The sequence below is a fragment of the Castor canadensis genome, chromosome 1 (genome assembly GCF_047511655.1).
Source record: "Castor canadensis chromosome 1, mCasCan1.hap1v2, whole genome shotgun sequence".
In the NCBI taxonomy this organism is placed as follows: domain Eukaryota; kingdom Metazoa; phylum Chordata; class Mammalia; order Rodentia; family Castoridae; genus Castor; species Castor canadensis.
This window is the reverse complement of record NC_133386.1, coordinates 181,130,315-181,148,298: the sequence shown is the minus strand read 5'-3', so window position 1 is coordinate 181,148,298 and position 17,984 is coordinate 181,130,315. Positions and strand designations below refer to the sequence as shown.

General features: G+C 48.8%; 1 protein-coding gene across 6 annotated transcripts in view; it reads right to left on the bottom strand.

Moving 5' to 3' along the window:
- Positions 1-17,984, bottom strand: part of Prdm11 (PR/SET domain 11) — a 78,472-nt gene that overhangs the window by 22,155 nt on the left and 38,333 nt on the right. For 5 of the 6 annotated variants that reach the window (XR_012437225.1, XM_074044667.1, XM_020176424.2 and 2 more), the window contains exon 5: positions 6,385-6,452. Coding sequence is in view for 5 of the 6 variants with exons in the window: in XM_074044667.1 (XP_073900768.1) it covers positions 6,385-6,452 (68 nt within the window). In the remaining variant the exon portion in view is untranslated. Of the gene's footprint in view, positions 1-2,302; positions 2,725-6,384; positions 6,453-17,984 lie in introns of all 6 variants that reach the window. The other variant, XM_074044669.1, reaches the window with a different exon arrangement.

Below are 17,984 nucleotides of genomic sequence, written 5' to 3'. Positions count from 1 at the left end.
CAAGAAAAAATAAGATCTCAGACACTAAGGTGCTTTGCAGAGCTGAAAGTCTGACACCAGAAGGTGGTGTTCTGTGTTGAGTTCCGGCCTCAGTAGGGCCCTTTCTAGGTTGCTTGGGGCCACCTTGTGGCCTTACTGAAATCTGCAACTTTAAGTCATGGGAGGGGAATGCAGGCTGGAGAAGGGAAGGAAAGGATGTCAGGATGGGTAGGGGTCCTGTAAGGCAAGCCACCAGCCCCGATGTCCTTTTTGATCCTTTTATCTCCCAAGGTGGGCTGCCAACTTAGGCTCATCATGTCCTCACCCATGATTCAGGACCCATCAGACAGACTGCTACTCGACACTACTTTCAGGTGACCAAAAGTCATGGGCTGATTGTCATGGCAGCAATAAAAATGTTACAGGCTGAGGGCTGCAGCCAGGAGCTAACTTGGAACCATCCCTTGGGAGGTGACAGGAAGGATGGCACGTTTACCCTGTAAGTTGCCTCCTGCTCCCCAAGGGCTGTGGGGTCTCAGCACAGTAAGAGCCTACTCAGTAAACAGCAGCTATCCTCCTGTGATGGGAGGAGTGAGCAGGACCCACTATGACAAAGCTGTTCCCTCCCTTCCAAGGTCTTGTGCCGCTAAGTCCCTGCCTGAGCTGAAGCAGGTGGTCACTAGCAGGCGCAGGGGTCTCCTGCCAGCGCAGGTTACCTTTGGTGACCTTGACCTCAGGGACACAGAGGGATGAACGGGGCAGGACTCAGGAAATGGGCTGCACTGGGGGCTATCCCCCCTGTTTTTTCTTCTAGTTGGGAGACTCACTCTGGGACTTCGGAAAGCCCTGATTTACAGGGAGCTGGCCGACCTGGGCTCTAGTCCCGGTTCTGAATCAAGCAGGGCCACCTCTGTTTCTGGGGATTAGTGTCCTTGTCTGGATAACAAGGAAGTTAGTCCCATCCTATGCTCCACGTTTCTTTCCAGTTCTAAGAATCTGACTCTCTGAGTCGCCACCTGTCAGCAGCCCCAGCCAAACAGGAAATGAGCAGATCACCGTGGCAAGGGGCCTGGGAAGGGGGGAGGGTGGAATCTTGTGAACCACCTTCTCGCTGATCAGGGCCTGCAGGCTTCCCTGGAGCCACTCCCACCCGGCTCCTGGCCTCCAAGGGCGGCTGTGAGTGAGGGTGGGGCAGAGGTGTGGAGCAGCAGAAGGAAAGGGGGTGTGGCTCCATACAGAGGGGCCTCAATTGCTCCCCCTTTTGGTAAACCCCAACTACAAAGGCAGCCCCAAGATCCCTGTCTGGAAGTGCAGGAAGACACAGGAAGCAAGGGGGAGGGCAGGGCAATGCAGAAGGAAAAGGGTGGGAGGGGGGCAAAAGAGGCAGAATGGACAGAGCAGGGTGGGGAGGGTGGGGATGGAAAAGAAGGAGCTTAGGCAGCCTCAGGCAGGCAGAAAGAGGCAGAAGCAGGAGAAGCACAGCACATTAGACATTAGGTGTACAAAAAGCAGTGCAGGAATAAAGCAAGCAGATGCAGGCAGAGAGAAAGGAAACTATCTCTCCATGCCTGGCCCATGAACTTGGCTGCTGTGGCTGTGCCCCTCCCCCTGCCGGCTAAGCTGGGGCTTCCCTGGCTTGTGCTGTTCCTGGAACGTGCCAAGAGCCTTCCTGATGTGGACCTTGTACATGCTGTTCTCAGCCTGTGCACCCTCCCCTCCCCTGCTCTGCGCCTTACACCAGGCCTGGTTAACCCTTCCTCAGACTCCACATCTCAGTCCTACTGTCACTCGCTCAGTGACAGCCTTCCCCAGCTCCTCAGCACCCATTTCTACCACTCCTCACTTCCAGCAAGGCTTGCTACATCCTTTGCAGGCCACTACAAAATGAAAATGCACCCCAGGTTTGAATGCATGCAGTGGTACAGCACGAAACCCAGTGCAGCCTGTGTGACCACCCAGGTCTAGGGCTGGAAGTTAGCTCTGCTCTCAGGACTTCCCGGACTCATCCCTCTACTATACATGTGCTCTTGCAGTTGTTTAATTAAAGTTTATTAATCCCATGAGCCCAGGAACTCTCAAAGAGCAGGGTCTATGTGGATTTTCTACACAGCCCTGTCCTCCTGGCTCCCAGCACAGGTCCTGGTACACTTGGTAACTATTCTAGAATGAATGCACAAAAAGGAGCGGAGACAGAACAGAAGGAGGGGTGGGTAGAGAATGGAAACGGGGTGAGTCAGGGAGGACTAGGAGCAAGGAAGAGAAGGGACAGTCATAAGGAGGCCCCCATGAGCATGCAGTGTGTGGACAGGTTGGCGATACTCACAGCTGGTAGAAGGGCTGTCAGTGCCATCCATTTCTGCCCTGGGGAAGTTGTGTCCAGACCGGGCTGTGAGCAGTGCGGACTCAATGGCCCTCTCGTGGGCAGTGAGCACGATGGTGGGGGCCCGGCCCCTGGCTTCAGGGCCAGATAGTGACTGTTGCATGAGGGCCAGCTTGTCTTTGGTTCTCCGCTTCATATCATCCCATCTGTGTTTAATGTCCTTGACGGAGCGGGGGACCTGGCTGATGGAGGTGATTTTCCGAGCTATGCCTTCCCAAATCTTGTCCCTGTCAGCATGGGACAGCCGCATGGTCTCCCTCCCAAAGAGAACTGCTTCGTGGCGGGTCACCTCCGTGACCAGAATGTCCAGCTCCTCCTTGGAGAACTTGGGCTTCCTCTTACGCTCGGCCAGGGGTGTCACGTTCCTTGGGTTGAATATCCCACAAAGCATAATTGGGTAAATGACCGTCCATGCAGTTGGTCCTCCTCCTTCCTAATTGCTGGCCCCCAGCTGGGGAGCTAGGAGGCACTTGGGGGACCTGGCCCCCACCTCACCCTCCTCCTACCGAGAGCTCCTACCCTCCGCTCCTCGGAAGCGAGGGTGGGAAGAGACACAGTGGCTCTGGACTCAGAGTCCACTGCACGCAGGTAGGACCTGCCTTACTTTTCACTAGCAGTGAGCACCAGGGCAGTTCAAGTTCATTTAACCTTTCCCACCTTACTCTCCTCATCCAGAATGGGAACAACCACTACACCAACCTCTTGGGGCTGGTTATAAGGAGGGCAAGGCAAATGTATAGACAAGCTTCAATGCCTTAAGAAGGAACCAAGGCCCCTTCCTTACTGGGTGACGATTAGATGGGTGCTCTCTACGGATATTTACACAGAGCCGTACAGCTGAATGAATGGCTTGAAGCAAGAGTATTCAAACAGAGAGACCATTCACAATGGGCTGCAGTGGCCCGTGGTATTGGCTGGTGGTGTGAGCACAGAACACTTATTTCATCACGTGTAGTTTGCATCCCTTTCCCCAAGCCCCAAGTCCCCACTTCTGGGTGCATATGCAGGAAAATAGGCACCCTGCAACAACTTTTGAGGTGACTGCTGTGGCTTTTTGGTAGAATTTGAGCAGCTCATGAGTGTCCACTGGGCCATAAGTTCCACTGTGAAGGACACAGGAGTGGCCTTGGCTTCCATCTCCACAGAGCCCCTAGGGGCCCCAGGCAGGTGGCACTGTGGCTCTTCCATCTGACCTGCCACCCACTATGGCTTTGGAGCTCAATTTCTCCATGTCCTGATTCTGTCCCATCCTGTCCTATAATTAGAACTACAAGATTTGAAAGGCCCACCCTCGGGAGGACATCAAGGTTCCAAGGGAAACCTGGAACCTGATTCACTCCTTTGACTACTTCTAAAACCACAGTGAGAGGTCAGTGGCACCAAGATCCCCCTGCCTTACCTCCCTTGCATTCACACAGACCTGAGACTACAGGTTGAGTTTCCTTAGGGACCATGGGATTTCTATAAAACTAGGGTGAACATTCCAGAGCTACCTCCCAGGGATGCCAGGAGGATTTAACACAGGCCTCAATCATGCCACTATGGCATTGGGGCTGGAAGACTGTGTGCAGGGGAGAAGGGAGTATCCTATGAAGTACAATGTTTATCAGCATCCTTGGCTACCCAATGCCAACCAATAGCACCCACGCACAAAGCTATGCCCCTCAAAAATATCTCATCATTGCCAAATACCCCCAGGGGAACAAAACAGCCCCTGGTTGAGAACCACCACACGTCCAGCACCTAGCACAGAGTGGCTCTAAGGACAATGCCCAAAACATGAAGGCTGCCCGCTTCTTGGTCCACCTCTTAGTTTGTTCAGAAACTGACCCATTACATCATCCCCAAGCCCCTATGCTGTGACAGTGCAATTAAGAGTGTCTGCAAATTAGGAGCTGTCCAAATGGGAGCTGTACACATACCCCATCCCTCCTGCTCCTGAGTCTTTGCCAGCTGAGGCCCCACCAGCTGGGACCACCCAGGCACCATCTTCGATCAAGACAAGGCTGGGAGCAGGAACTAGGACCTGCTAGTAAGATGGTGTGAGCACAGCCCACCCCACTAGTGCCCACCCATGACCCAGGGAATCATACTCTCTGCCTAATCCCCTTGTGCACAAGAAGAGAGAACCCTGGTAAGGAAGTCCAAAGCCACAGGCTCCAATCCTTATTTTGCTACTGAATGCATGACTTTGGGCAAGACCTCGACCTACTCCAGGCCACAGTGGGCACTGTGGCACAAAGACCAGTATAGAGCAATGGTTCTCATCAGCCCAAGCAGCACATCAGAATCACTATGGACACCTTGCAAAATCCCAGTGCCCCTAGCTTATCCCCAGCCCGATTAAGTCAGAAGCTCTGAGGTGCCAGATGGGGCTGGGTTGGTTTGGGGTTGTGGGAAGGCCTTGCTCTCAGGCGAAAGCTCAGAGTGGGAGGAAGTGCAGAATAGGTCAGTTCTCCCAGCCAAAGCTCCTGGCACCTTGAAAGTGACAGTGTAGAAGTCTGATGCCAGGATACCTCAGACACACTCCTCCCTGACTGTCTGAACCAAACTAGAATGACAGAGGTAAAGTGCCCAGCAGAGTCTGGTCTGTACTGCCCATGGACAGAGCCTGAATGCCTGGGGCACACCTGCTCATAGTGCCCCCAAAGTCCTGGCCTCTTTAAAGGCCCATGTCACAGGCCCACTCCTCTTCCCCTGGACCCTTGCAGCATACTGTCTGACAACCATGTTAGAGAGAGCCATCGCTGTGGTGGCAGGTGTGAGCCTGTGTGGGCAAGGTGGACAGGGCTGGACTTACCCACCCCAGGTACCAGCCCAGGGTGTGAGCAGAAGTAGGTGCTCTGCACATGGGGATGAACGCATGGGCAGAGCTGACCTGGCCCCAGGGGTTGGGAGAAGAAGGCAGGGAACAGTGTCAGCCACTTTCACGGAACAGCTGGGAGGAGGCAGGGGCATGGTGTCTGTCTCACACCATGAGGCAAGAGTCTGCTCATCTCTGGTGTCTCTGATTCTAAACCTGTTTAGTGGTTATAAGAACAGCTACCCTAGCAAATAAGAGAAAGGACAAAGCCTATGTGTTCTGGGAAAGCTGACCAGCCCTTCTGATGGGACATAGGTGGCACTGAGTCCACTAAGACCTACTATGACTCCCCACCTCTAACCAACTCCTCACTGGCTCAGAAACACTCAGTGTTTAACTACAGCAAATTCTCTCTTAGGAAGCCTGTTGCTGCTCTGCCCTCCACCCACCAGCCCCCAGCATCCATGGCTCATGGAACAGCACAGACACCCAAAGGCCCTGGATCCATCCTTTGCTGGGGCCCTGGGTCTGGCCACTGAGGCCTCCCTTTCCTCCCAGCCCAGATCCAAATCCTCAGTCACTGCCTCAGGTCCCAGACTCAAGACCAGTAGGCCATGAGGCCAGTCTGATCACATTCCTCACCAGGCCCAGCACATAGGACAGCACTGACCCTGGTCCCATACTCAGCATGGACCTGGAGATGACCCTTGGTCAGCTTCTTGCTCTCTCTGGCTGGCCTTTAAGGACTCTTCTGGTCACACTGGGTTAGGGTGACACCACTCTTGAAAGCACCAGTAGCGAGTTCTGTAGCAAAGGAGCTGGGGACTCTGACAGGAGCCTCCTCTTCTAGGGGGACCACAGGACAACTGCCAGGAGCTACCCTGCAGTGTCTCTCCACCATAGCAGCAGGAGTCTTCCCAGTGAGAAGGGGACACAGTGCCAAGTAGGGACACTCTCCTCCCAGGACTGCTCCAGGAGCCTGGGGCCCAGGTAGTCAGGATGAATGGCAGGTGTGTGACCTCTAGGGCCTTCTACAGCTCACTGGCCTGGCCACAGGGCCTTGTCCAGAGTCTTCAGTAAAAACAGGAAGGTACCCCAAAGGTGGACATGCTCCCCAAACCTGAAAATAGTACTCCTGGAGACCCCACAGGACCAACATACTCCTGGGGCCAGTTCCAGAGGCTGGGCAAGGCTCCAAGAATTGGCACAGGGTGGCACTCACCTCATCCAGTTGGCCTTAGTCTCATCTGACCCATCTATGGACTTGTAGCGGTTGTTCTTGTCCACAATCTGGAAGACAGAGAGACAATCTAGAATGGGCCATTCCAGAAGGGGCTTTCATGTACCTGGGTTCTTATAAGGCCCACGTCTCAGAGCCAGGTCCCATCCCCCTGCTTCCTATAGTGACCCCATTGCAGGGTCAGGAGTCCCTGCCACCTACCCTCCACCCACTCCCGTTCTCCTAGAGACACTAGAAGGGACACAAAAACCTTTCCAGAGGGCTGGGAGAGTGGCTCAAGTGGCACAACGTCCTGGGTTCAATTCCCAGTACTGCAAAAACAAAGTGAAACAAAACCCAAAAACCCTTCAAGGTGTTTTTTAATTCCTGGGAGATAGGAGGAGAGGGATAGGAGCCCCGTGTCCTCTGTCTTGATGGAATCCTCAGCAGTACACCAATGAGCACCACTTTTCATAGTCTTGTGCTACACAATGAAAGAAGAGCCCAGTCCTCCTCTCTCTACCATATCTGTGGGAGACAGACCGCCACTGGACAGCTCGACATGTGTGTTTGAGGGAACTTCTCCTCTCCCCAGGCCTCTCTTCAGGAAAAATGTCTTAATTTCACCATAGTGAATGGCAGGGAAGTCTAGGCTAGTTTTTATTTTCTTTCAGCACTTTGAAGATAGTGTGATCAGACTTGTCCTGGGGTCACAAGCAACCTACTGTTGGTTTAACATTGATCTTTCATGGATAATCTGTCTATAGCCAAGTCAAACACTTGCCCTTTGTTCAGTGGTTCTGAAGCAGAATTCAGTATGTGATAAGAACTTTCAAACTGATGACATATGGCCCTCAATTCTGGAAATTCTCACCCTTTTGAGTACAGCTACTTAATAAATTTTTCCAGTGCTTTCCAGTAAAATTTCTACTAAATACATAAGGGAATATCTTATTTTATCCTCCACCTCTTTTAACTACCCTTTCATAGTTTCTCATTGTCTTTCCTGGCAATCTCTGGGAAAACTCCTCTGAAACTTTTTCTGATTCATTAATTCTCTCTTTGACTGTGTCCAGTCCAGAGTTTCTTCCATCCCTAAGGTCTTTCCTTTCTTCCTTTCATCCAAAGAATGTTTTTCACTCTAGAATTTTTACTTGGTTTTTTTCCAGATCCATCTTTTTCCTTCAGTCCATCTCTTGGCTTCATAATGACACATCCCTTCTTTCTCTTTTTTCACACCTTGATCAAGGTGTGATTGACATATAATGTAAATGTGATGAACGTGGACACATGAGCTGGATCAAAGTCAGTTTCCTGAGGACTTGGTGGAGCAGGACCACCTCACAAGCCTAGACTCCTAACTCACCTACCTGACACCATTCTCAGCACTCCACTGGTCCCTAAAGCTGCAGAGCAATTGTAAATTAGACTATCACTCAGCAGCTCAAGATTTTATCCACTGTGCTATGATAAAATTCATACCTGTGGTTGCAGCCTTCTAGTCTTGTAGTCCAGACCCCTCCCCACTTGTCCAGCTGAACTTGACCTCCCCTTGCCCTTACATTGCTGCAGCCACACTACTCTGAAAAGCTAGGCTGGTTCCATGCCTAGAACCTCTTTTCCATAACTCTTAAGAAATAATAATCATAAAATATTTCAAGCATTTGGAAATGATGATAGAGAACAACACTGCTAACAACCCTGCACCCATCAACAAGAGCCAACAAAACTTCACACCAGTTACGTTTGGTTTATCTCAGATTGTTCTCTCCTTTGGCTTCAAGAAAATCCCAAGTGAAGACCTTCTCTGCCTCCAACTCCTTCTCTTTCCCTCCTTCCTCCCTCCCAGGGAAACTACCATCCTGAAACTGGTGAGCAGCCTCCATTTTTGCTACATATGGATTTTCCTAAGAACAATGTACAGCATTGTTGTGTACATCTAGAAAGTTTGCAGGAACAGCTCCTAACTTTTTCCCAAAGAGCTTCAGATGCCTTGTCCCTTTTTACCTCTTGGATCTCAGACGATGTCACCTCCACAGCACAAACCTTTCCTGATTGAACCCTAATGTACCACAACCCTGACCTCCCACAGCGTTCATTCCATGACATCCTATTACTTTCTATAAAGCTCTAATTACAATGAGCATTTTTGTTGCCGATGGTGTCTATCTGTCACCTTGGTAAGGGACTGTGTCCCTCACCAGACCTAAACTAACAGAGGCAAAACATATGGTCCATCCAAAACATATGGCCCCTCCCAGGGCCACCAGCAGTGGCCCTGGTCCCTAACACAGTGTACAACACTGTAGTGACTGACTGACTGAATGAATGGTTGGACGAACAAGCAAGAAGCAAGTTAAAGAAAAAGCATTATACGTGTTAATATTCTAATTCAAAAGAAATGAATGGTACACTGGAGGTGAAATGTCCTAACTATTACGGGCTGACTGTGAAATTTTCAAGAATTTTGTGAACCAGCTGTTAAACACAGTCATTATTAAAAATTAAATAATATAAACTTACAATTCAATAAATTATACATTTTTAACAGGTAATGCTCAAAACTCCCCACTTCCTACCTGTGGTGCTGTAGTTTGAGTCTGGAATGCTCCCCAAAGGCCCATTAAAGGCTTGGTCCTCAGTGTGATGCTACTGAATGGTGGTGGGACCCTTAAGTAAAGGCTGAGGCCTGAGGGGGGACGCTTAGGTCACTGGGGACATACCCTTCAGAGGACCGTCGGACACTGGTCTCTTTTACTCTGTTTCTCGGGGGCCATGAGGTGAAGCAGCTTGCTCTCCCTCTATAATGGCCCAACAGCAATTGGGCCAACTGACCATGGACTGAAACCTCCAAAACTGTGAGCCAAAGTAAGTCTTTTCTCATTTGAACTTGATTATCTCATGTACTTCGTTACAGTAACCAGGAGCCAGGTTGGGGATGTACCTCAGTGGTAGAGTGCCTGGCTAATGTGCGCAAGGCCCTGGGCTCCATGCCCAGTGCTACAGAAAAAAAAAAAGGCATTTGTCACAGTAATGGAAAGGTGACTATCCCGTGCACTTGAGGGGAACTGCAGGCACTGTGCCTGGGCCATGGAAATACCATATACCAGTGCTACAGCATATTTTTTCCAAGTCCACGGTCAGTGATTGCTTGCTGAAGAGCTAGAATCAGCCACAGTGGGAGCAGTTACCCCACAGAAACCAGCACACACGCTCCTGCCAGCATCAGCGGGCTGTCACACATCAGCAGTGCTCCGCCATGCTGTGCTTACCCGGTGGTGATGGTAGCAGGTCTCCAACTCTCAACTCTGGTTACCACTAGAGGGGAGGAAAGGCGGAAATGGAGATGCTTCTTCCCTACCTGTCTTCATGAGACTAAACTACCTTTGCGTTCTAAGACTCTCAGAGACAAATGGATGAAACATGCAGCTCAGGCTTCCCCCTTCCCCAGTGGACACCCCAGTCAGAGGGGACCCTCCTGACCTCTGTAATACTAACCACACTATGGTTCCATTTTCTGACAGCTCTGTTCTCTTCTGGGGGAAAGAGAAGCATCTCTGGACACAGAAGCCAGCAGCAGGAGCACCTAGTGGGCAATAGAAGCCTTGGAGCCAGAGGAATCACCTAGACTCTCAGGCTGACCATTGAGGAGCTGAGTGGGTGTGGACATGTGGCTTCACTGGCCATCCTGGTTTCCTCGTCTGTGACATGGGGTAAAAACCAAGGTGTGGCATTGCTGCCCTGACTGACATGGAAGATGTTGGCAACGGTCCCTGCCAGCACTGTAAGCGTGATTGGGATTACTAATGAAAGGATCACATGTCAGTTATTAGGAATTGTGGGTGGTGGAGCCTTCAGGTCAACGTGGACTTCTTGTCATCAGCCTTTTGCAGGTCAGCTAAGGAGGGAGGCCTGGGTTGGGTTGTGAGGGACTTGGGAGCTGTCTTAGACCTCTGTTGCTGATTAGGTCCTGAGGTTTTCCAGCAATTGCTTCTTGACTTAGTTTCTCCACTAGTCAGGATTTTCTCAAATCAAACATTCATTCACTGAACAAATATTATTGGGATAATGGCTAGAGTGACAGGCTCTGGGGATAAAAAATGGTGATCCAGAAAGACAGTATCTTTGCTCTCAGAAAACCCACAGAAGAGATCTCACCTTGACACCGTGTGATCAGGAATCATATGCTAAGGAGTCCTGTACCTGGGAGTCAGTCAAAGACCCTCTTACAGGATACAGTGTCCACCCTGAGGTCTTGGAGACCATGCTGTTCTGAGTAGTTCAGGCAGGATCTCACATCTGTAGACCACACGACCCCTCACTGGTAAGACTCATCCACTCTGAGTGTAATGTGGGTTGGGGGCCTCCAGTCCTGAGACTGAGATGAGTCCAGGAATGCCTGCCAGTCCTGGAAGCTGGTCTCCCAGAGTCCTCCCTTGACTGCCTTCAAGGTCAACTTGGACTAGCCCACAAGCTCTGAGCACTGCAATACAGGACCTTGATAACCTTGGCCTGACGAGAGAAAGGTGATCAACATGGTGAGAGGACCCTTAACCCGGAGAAGAAGAGGCCAGAGAAAGGATCTGCCATTTGAGAAGACAGGAACAGCCTGCCTTTAGAGGGAAGCCAGCTGCCTGGACTTGGTGCAAGAAGTCACTGTTACATGTGCAACTGGTCCTGAGACAGGATGGACAGCCTGGAAAGCGGTGAGCTTACAGTTTCTGGGAGGATTTAAGCAGTGGTGGTCTCATAACATGGAGACTGAAAGAAAGGATTTCCCCATTGAGTAAGAACTTCCATCTAAAATAAAGATTGAATGATTCTGTGTGGATAGACACTCAGAAAAATAACATAAAGCATGAATTTTGGCTTCCGGGTCAAGACTGATCCATGAGGACCAGAAAGCCGATGGTGGTAATAATGAATAAAAATAGTAACAAAGCATCACCACTCCTGGAGTACCTTCCTGTGGTGCTGATGGCTGACAGACCATCATATCCATTCTCAAAGTCACTACTACTGATCACCCTTATCTCACAGGTAAGCAGTTTGAGCCAATAGGTCCCTTGCCTAAGGCTACAAAGGAAATACCCAGGAAAGCTCAAGTTGACCTCAGGTCTCTGATGGTCCAGACCATGTTTTAACCACTGTGTAGAGCAGTGGGCATTACCCCCAAGACCCCTCTCATCCACAAGGATGACCCAGAGCCCTGTTTGAACTTCCAACTTTGTCCCTGGATTAAGTTTGCCAAGTGCAGCCTGGTCTTTCACTGGGTGGGATCATCTGCCACCACTGAGGATTCATGCTGGGCTCCTCCAAATGGTGCCAGGGAGCAGATGTTACAGAGACTAGATTTTCAAAAGTCTGGTTTGCTTAAATTTTCCAGGGGCCATCAAATCCATAAAGATGTCTGCTTTCAGTCCTGCACGTCCTCAGAGAACAAAATGGTTACAGAAATGATTGTGAAGGTATTCACAGTTGGCAATGCACTTTGGCACACTTTGGCACTCCTCTGAGGCTTCTACTAAGATCTCCAGGAGGAGGGCAGTGACTCCTCTGTTCCCCAGCCACTCCCCAGCTGAGCAGGCTGAAGGTCAGATAGAGAAAGAGGCTGTCCTGAACTTAAACTTGAACTCTGGCCTCTGCTATGCCTAGAAACATGGAGTGAAGCACATGCAAGCTGGATAGGGAGGGGTCTCCAGGATTATCCACAGCCTGGTTCCTTACCTGGTATCTGAGAATACCTGGGGGTCCCTTAACTGTGCACAGTGTTTTGTGACCATCAGATGTGAGTATGACCTCCTCGGTCATCCAAAGAGTTCAAGAACCAGGATTTAACTATTCACTTAATTTAACTGATGAGGAAATTGGTACTTCTTTTATTGTTCTAAATCTATCACTTATCACATTTCTTTTTTGTAAAACCACTTTACTGAAGTATGATTGACATACACAAAGCTGTATATACTTAGTGAGTTTGCATAGAAGTTTAAACCTGTGAATCCATCACCCAAACTGCCACAAATACATCCATCACCTCTGAAAGTTTCCTCTTACTTTTTAATTAATTAATCGTTATTACAGTTATTGTGCTAACACTTAAGATCTACCCTCGCAGCAAATGTGGAAAAATATAGCACAGTATTGTTCACAATGGGCTGTAGACCTCTGGGACTGTTTGTCTTGCAGAGCTGAAACCCTCCACCCTTTGACTAGCACCTCCTGCTTCCCCTTCCTCAGCCGGCCACCATCCTGCTCTCTGCTTCTCCAAGTCGGACGATTCTTCACATAAGCGGTAGCAGGGAGTGCATGTCCTTCTGTGTCCGTTATTTTATTTAGGTGCATCCGCACTGCCGCCAATGGCAAGCTGTCATCCTTGTCAATGCTGAAAAGGCCCTAGAGACCTGGTAAATAGGACCTTTTCTCATACAACCCCAAATTCCACATCCTTCACTTCATCCCACCCCAGTCTCTTCTGAAACTGTGTGAAGGAGATGGGGACAATACATCCAGCTGTGTCCTGCTCATTCCTGTAGGTCTGGGCCAGCAGCGAGCACCCATCCTCACAAGTCATGGGGGTAAATTCCATAGACAGTGTACCCCGTTTTACACATCAACACTGGAGCTCGGCGAGGACAGGCGACTAGCCCGAAGACATATTCCCAGCCAGTGGGAGAACCAGGATCAGAACCCAGGAATGCCTGAGTCCACAGCTCTCTAACCAACACAATTCTTTCCTTCACAAGTCCCTGGTCTTTGCCTGTGAAAGGCACCCGGCCTATGGAGCCAGTCTCAGGACCAGTCACCCCTTCCCCCAACCCCTGTCAGTCTTGCTCTTCTTGGTAAGGAAAGAATTCCTGGTGAGGGCAAAGAGCATCCTGAGTTCCTGCCTTGGGTGCCTGGAGGAATGTGAGGAACAGCCCACAAAGAGACTTTCCTGAAGGCTGTCTCAGCACTGCCAGCAGGAAGAGTCATGGGTAGGGGTGGGAAAGGATCCAGGAGAACCTGCCTATCCAGCGGGCAGCATAATATAAACTGGAATGGGCCTGTGGCCAGACAGAAACCAAACAGAAATGAACCCTAATGATCATGTAGACTGGAAAGGTCTTCCAAGTTAGCAAGGCACAGGGAAATAGTTAATAGGGCTGGTGCAAAAGCACCCTAGGGGATTGTTCAGTACATGACCTAAACATCCACCATGGCTGCTTCTTCCTAATAACCAGTGAAATAAACAAGGGGCAGAAAAAGGCAGGGAAGGGACCTGATGGTCCACAATGAGGTACTACTTCACACCTGGTAGGATGGCTAGCATCAACAAGTCAGATAAATACAAGAGTTGGCAAGAATGTGAAGAAGTCAGAACACTCGTAGACTGTGGATGGGGATGTAAAATAGTACAATCCTCAAATGATTAAACATGGAGTTACATATGAGCCATCAACTTCACGCCTAGGTACTATACCCAAGAAAAACAAAAACATACATCCGCAGGAATGCTTAGAGCTTCCTTATTCATAATAGCCAAAAGGTAGAAATAACCCAACTGTCCATCCATGAGTGAAGAGATAAAATGTGGTATATCACACAATGGAATACTACTGAGCCATAAAAGGGAGTGAACACTAAATTGAATATAAGAAACTAGTCACAAAAGACCAAATACTACACATTCCCACTCATGTGAAAGTTCAGATGAGGAAACCTACAGGGTCAGAAGGTACACCATTTGGTTACTTAGGGCTGGGTGGGGGAAGGGGGAGGATGATAGCTAAATGAGGTTTTTAGAAGTCATGAAATAGCCTGTGATGATGGTGGCACCTATCTGTGAATATACCAAGAACCACTGGATTATACACTTTAAGTGGATGGTTTGGATGGTGTGTGAATTTATCTAATAGAGCTGTTAAAACAAAATCTGCCCAAGACTTAGCAGCAGCGATTGAAGAAAGGGAACTCACCACCGGCCATATGCTTGAAAAGTGATCCTGTAGCAACAAGAGGCTTCTAGGCCTCCTGCCATGTGGGCATCCAGGCTTGGAGGCTGTGAGTTTGAGCTCTGCTTTGAAGTCCTGGCCCCACTATCAGCTATAAAACCATGGCTAGGGACCGTGGCTGTTTGAGTTCAAGGTCTCCCATCTGTCAAAGGGAGATGGCACGAACTGTCCCACAGGACTGTGTTGAAATGCAAAGAGTCGAGACAGAAGTCATTTAGTGCACACAAGCAGCACTATTTTTGTTGCTATTGTTGGTGGTGACGTTGTCTATAAGTCCTAATGAGCAGTTGCTGAGGACCTGGGGTGCTAAATTAGGAACAGACCAGACAAGTTAGGACACCCCAAGTCTCCTATTGTTAAGGCCAGGAAGTTTACTAGGAATTAATGCTTCTTAAACCAGAGTCTTTCCACGTATTCTCAAGATCCATGCATTCTAAGAATCTTTAACAACATTTTGCTTTGAAAAAAATCAATAGAAGGGAATCGCCATGAGATTTCCGCACCCAAAACCTGTTCTTCACCCACCCCTGTCACTCTTGGCCATGTGACTCTGCACTACGCTGATTTATAGGCAGCCTGTACCCCTTTGCTCCTGGGGCCAGCCAGGTGACTGCATGACCAATGGGGTGTTAACAAACATGACACAAATGGTCTTGACATGCAGAGAGCTTCCCCAGGGAGCCCTGTCTTCCAGCCCAGAGCTCCACATTCCAGGTTTCTGGAGCATCCCAAGAGGACCCAACTCACTCTGCAGCTCCAAGCCTGGCGGGCCCAGTGAACACAGCCACACTGCAGGCCACCAGCAGGCACCTGAGTCTAATGGAGGAACTACAGCCAACCAGCAAGGGCGTGAGAGGAACATGGGTGGTGGGTCTATGCTAGGCCCACTCCAGCTCAACACCTGTTCTTTATGGTCCACTAGCTAAGAATGGCTTGTATAGTGTATAATATATTTAATATATTTTTCGTTTTTAATTTTATTATTTTAATTTTAATTAGTTGAAAAGAAATCAAAAGGAGCAATATTTCATAATCAATAATCAAATGGAATTTAGGTTTCAGTACTACTAACAAATTTTGACTTGTTTTTGGAGACAGGGTTTCACTACGTATGTAGTTCAGGCTGGCATCAAACTTGAGATCCTTTTGCCTCTCTTTCCAGAATGCTAGGATTACCACTCCAGGCTAGCAAATATATATATTTGGTGGGACTGGGGTTTGAACTCAGGGCTTTATGCTTGCAAAGCAGGTGCTATACCACTTGAGCCACACCTCCAGTCCAAGAAATAGTTCAAGAGACCCTATCTCAAAAATACCCAACACAAAAAAAGGGCTGGTGGAGTGGTTTTAGTGGTAGAGTGCCTACCTATAAGCTTGAGACTCTGAGTTCAAATCCCAGTTCCACCAAAAACAAATAAATAGACAAACAAAACAAAACAGAAAACAAAGCCAAAAACAGCAACCAAACAAAACTTGAATGTGGGTCTTTTCCCAGGCTACTGATGTGCACTAAGAGCTTCTTTCATGATGCCAGCAGAGGCTCCTAGCCAGCCCTAGTGGAGCGGGAACAACCCACAAGCCACAGTGTGCTGTGCTGCTCAGATAGGATGCTCCGTAGTTAAGGTGGATTAAGTCCATTTGTGACTTACGGCATTTTCAGCGTGCAATGGGTTTATGAGGACATAGCCCCATCACAAGTTGAAAAGCATCTGTACTTACAACAGACACCACATGGTCCATAAAACCTACAATATTTACCAGCTGGTCCTTTCCAGATAAAGCTTGCCACTGAATTCTGAGGGAGCGGGTCTCACAGTGAGACTTGACTGCACACCACCAATTACCACTGGGTGCCATGAGCTTGTGACAAAAGAATCAAGACGGAAACTTCGTATGTAAACGAGGCCTCTGGCAACAAAAAGGCCAGGGCACACGGTGGCAGTTGTAGCAACAAAGGCTTCCCAGCGTTTCAAATCCAGACAAGCAGTGGGAAAATAAGGCTATCACATGGCACGCGAAAGCACAGTTATTCCAAACCCAAGCATCCGGGTCTTAGGACTCCTACCATGTTCGCCCATGAACAGCCATTTATGGTGACAGAAAGCAGCATCATCCATGACGTCTAAGTGATTTCTTCACTGCACTTACGTTGGGGGTTTACTGTTGTATTCAGGTTATACTAATGAATTTGGTTTTAGCAAGTTGCTTAAAAGTCATAAGAAACTTTGTATTTACCTAGCTTTGTTTCTCTTTTTTGCAGTACTGGGATTTGAACTCAGGGCCTTGCTCTTGCTGGGTAGATGCTCCACCAGTTAGGCCATCCCAGTCCTTTGTGCTCTAGGTATTTTTTGAATAGGGTTTATGCCCAGGCCGATCTGGACGGTCACCCTACACTTCCTGTATAGCTGAAATGAAAGGTGTACACCACCTTACTCAAGCCATTATGGGTTGAGATGGGATCTCATAGATTTTTTGTCTAGGCTGACCTCAAACGTTGGTCTTTCCACTCTCTACCTCCCAAGTAGCTAGGACTGCAGTTGTGAGCTGCCACACCTGGCATGATCCAGCTTTATGCTTAAACCTTTCTAAGAAACATTAAAATCAAATGGATGCAACATAGGGACTCTATGAAAGACAAGTCATCGGACTGACACAGCTACAGTGAGATACGCTGAGGAGACAAGTAGGTCAGTGTAGTCTCTGGTCTGTACTGCAAATATTGGGCCACTCCAAATTATTTTGGGTCTCTACTTTTGTTCCAATATGTTTTGAGAATTACAGACTCTACTCCAATCAGAACTAGTTCACTATCATGATCTACTGGGGAGGGGAAGACTTTGGTTCAGATTGTATTGCATTTATAAAACAGTGACGCAAGCTGAGCCCACTTGAAGCTTCCATCATCACAGGAATCCTAGGACTGACGTGCACACTTTCACTCCTGGAGATGCTGAGGAGGAATCGCTAGTGTCTTATAATCCATAGCATCTGAGAACACAACAAAAGCAACTTCTTTCTAGCACCATCTTCCACTTTTCCTTCTAAGCACACTCTGTGCTTCTGTATCCTATGGCCATTCTGCACCTCAGCCTTCCACAGGTGCCCGTGCCCATGCTGGGATGCTGTGCTCCTTACGTCTTTTGCTTCAACTCACTCCTGAAAACCTAGCTCAGGCTTAGAAGCAAGGACGCCCCAGTACCAACTGCTCACCTGGTGCCCAGAGATCTTGGTTTCAAAACATCACTGCCCACAAGAAGAAATCGGAACTCCTAAGAGAAATAGCTGGAAGTCCTTTAGGCACCGGAAGTAGTAATGAATAAAATCATGATTAAGATGTGTCAAAAGAACAAAGAGCCAGTCCGCAAGGGCTCCCATAGCCAAATCCAAGGCACTCTGAACACCAAAATGCATTATAATGACAGGGATGGATGATAACACATTGAACGAGAAAAGAATTCACAATGCTTTCTAAACCAGGAATGGGATAGGAGAGAAGGATGAATTTTTTAACAGAAGAACATCAAGTAGTGAATGTAGAAGGGAAGGAAGAAATAGAAAACTCCTTTTAAAGCATGAATGATAATGGATGCAGGAAAGAACTGTCAATGG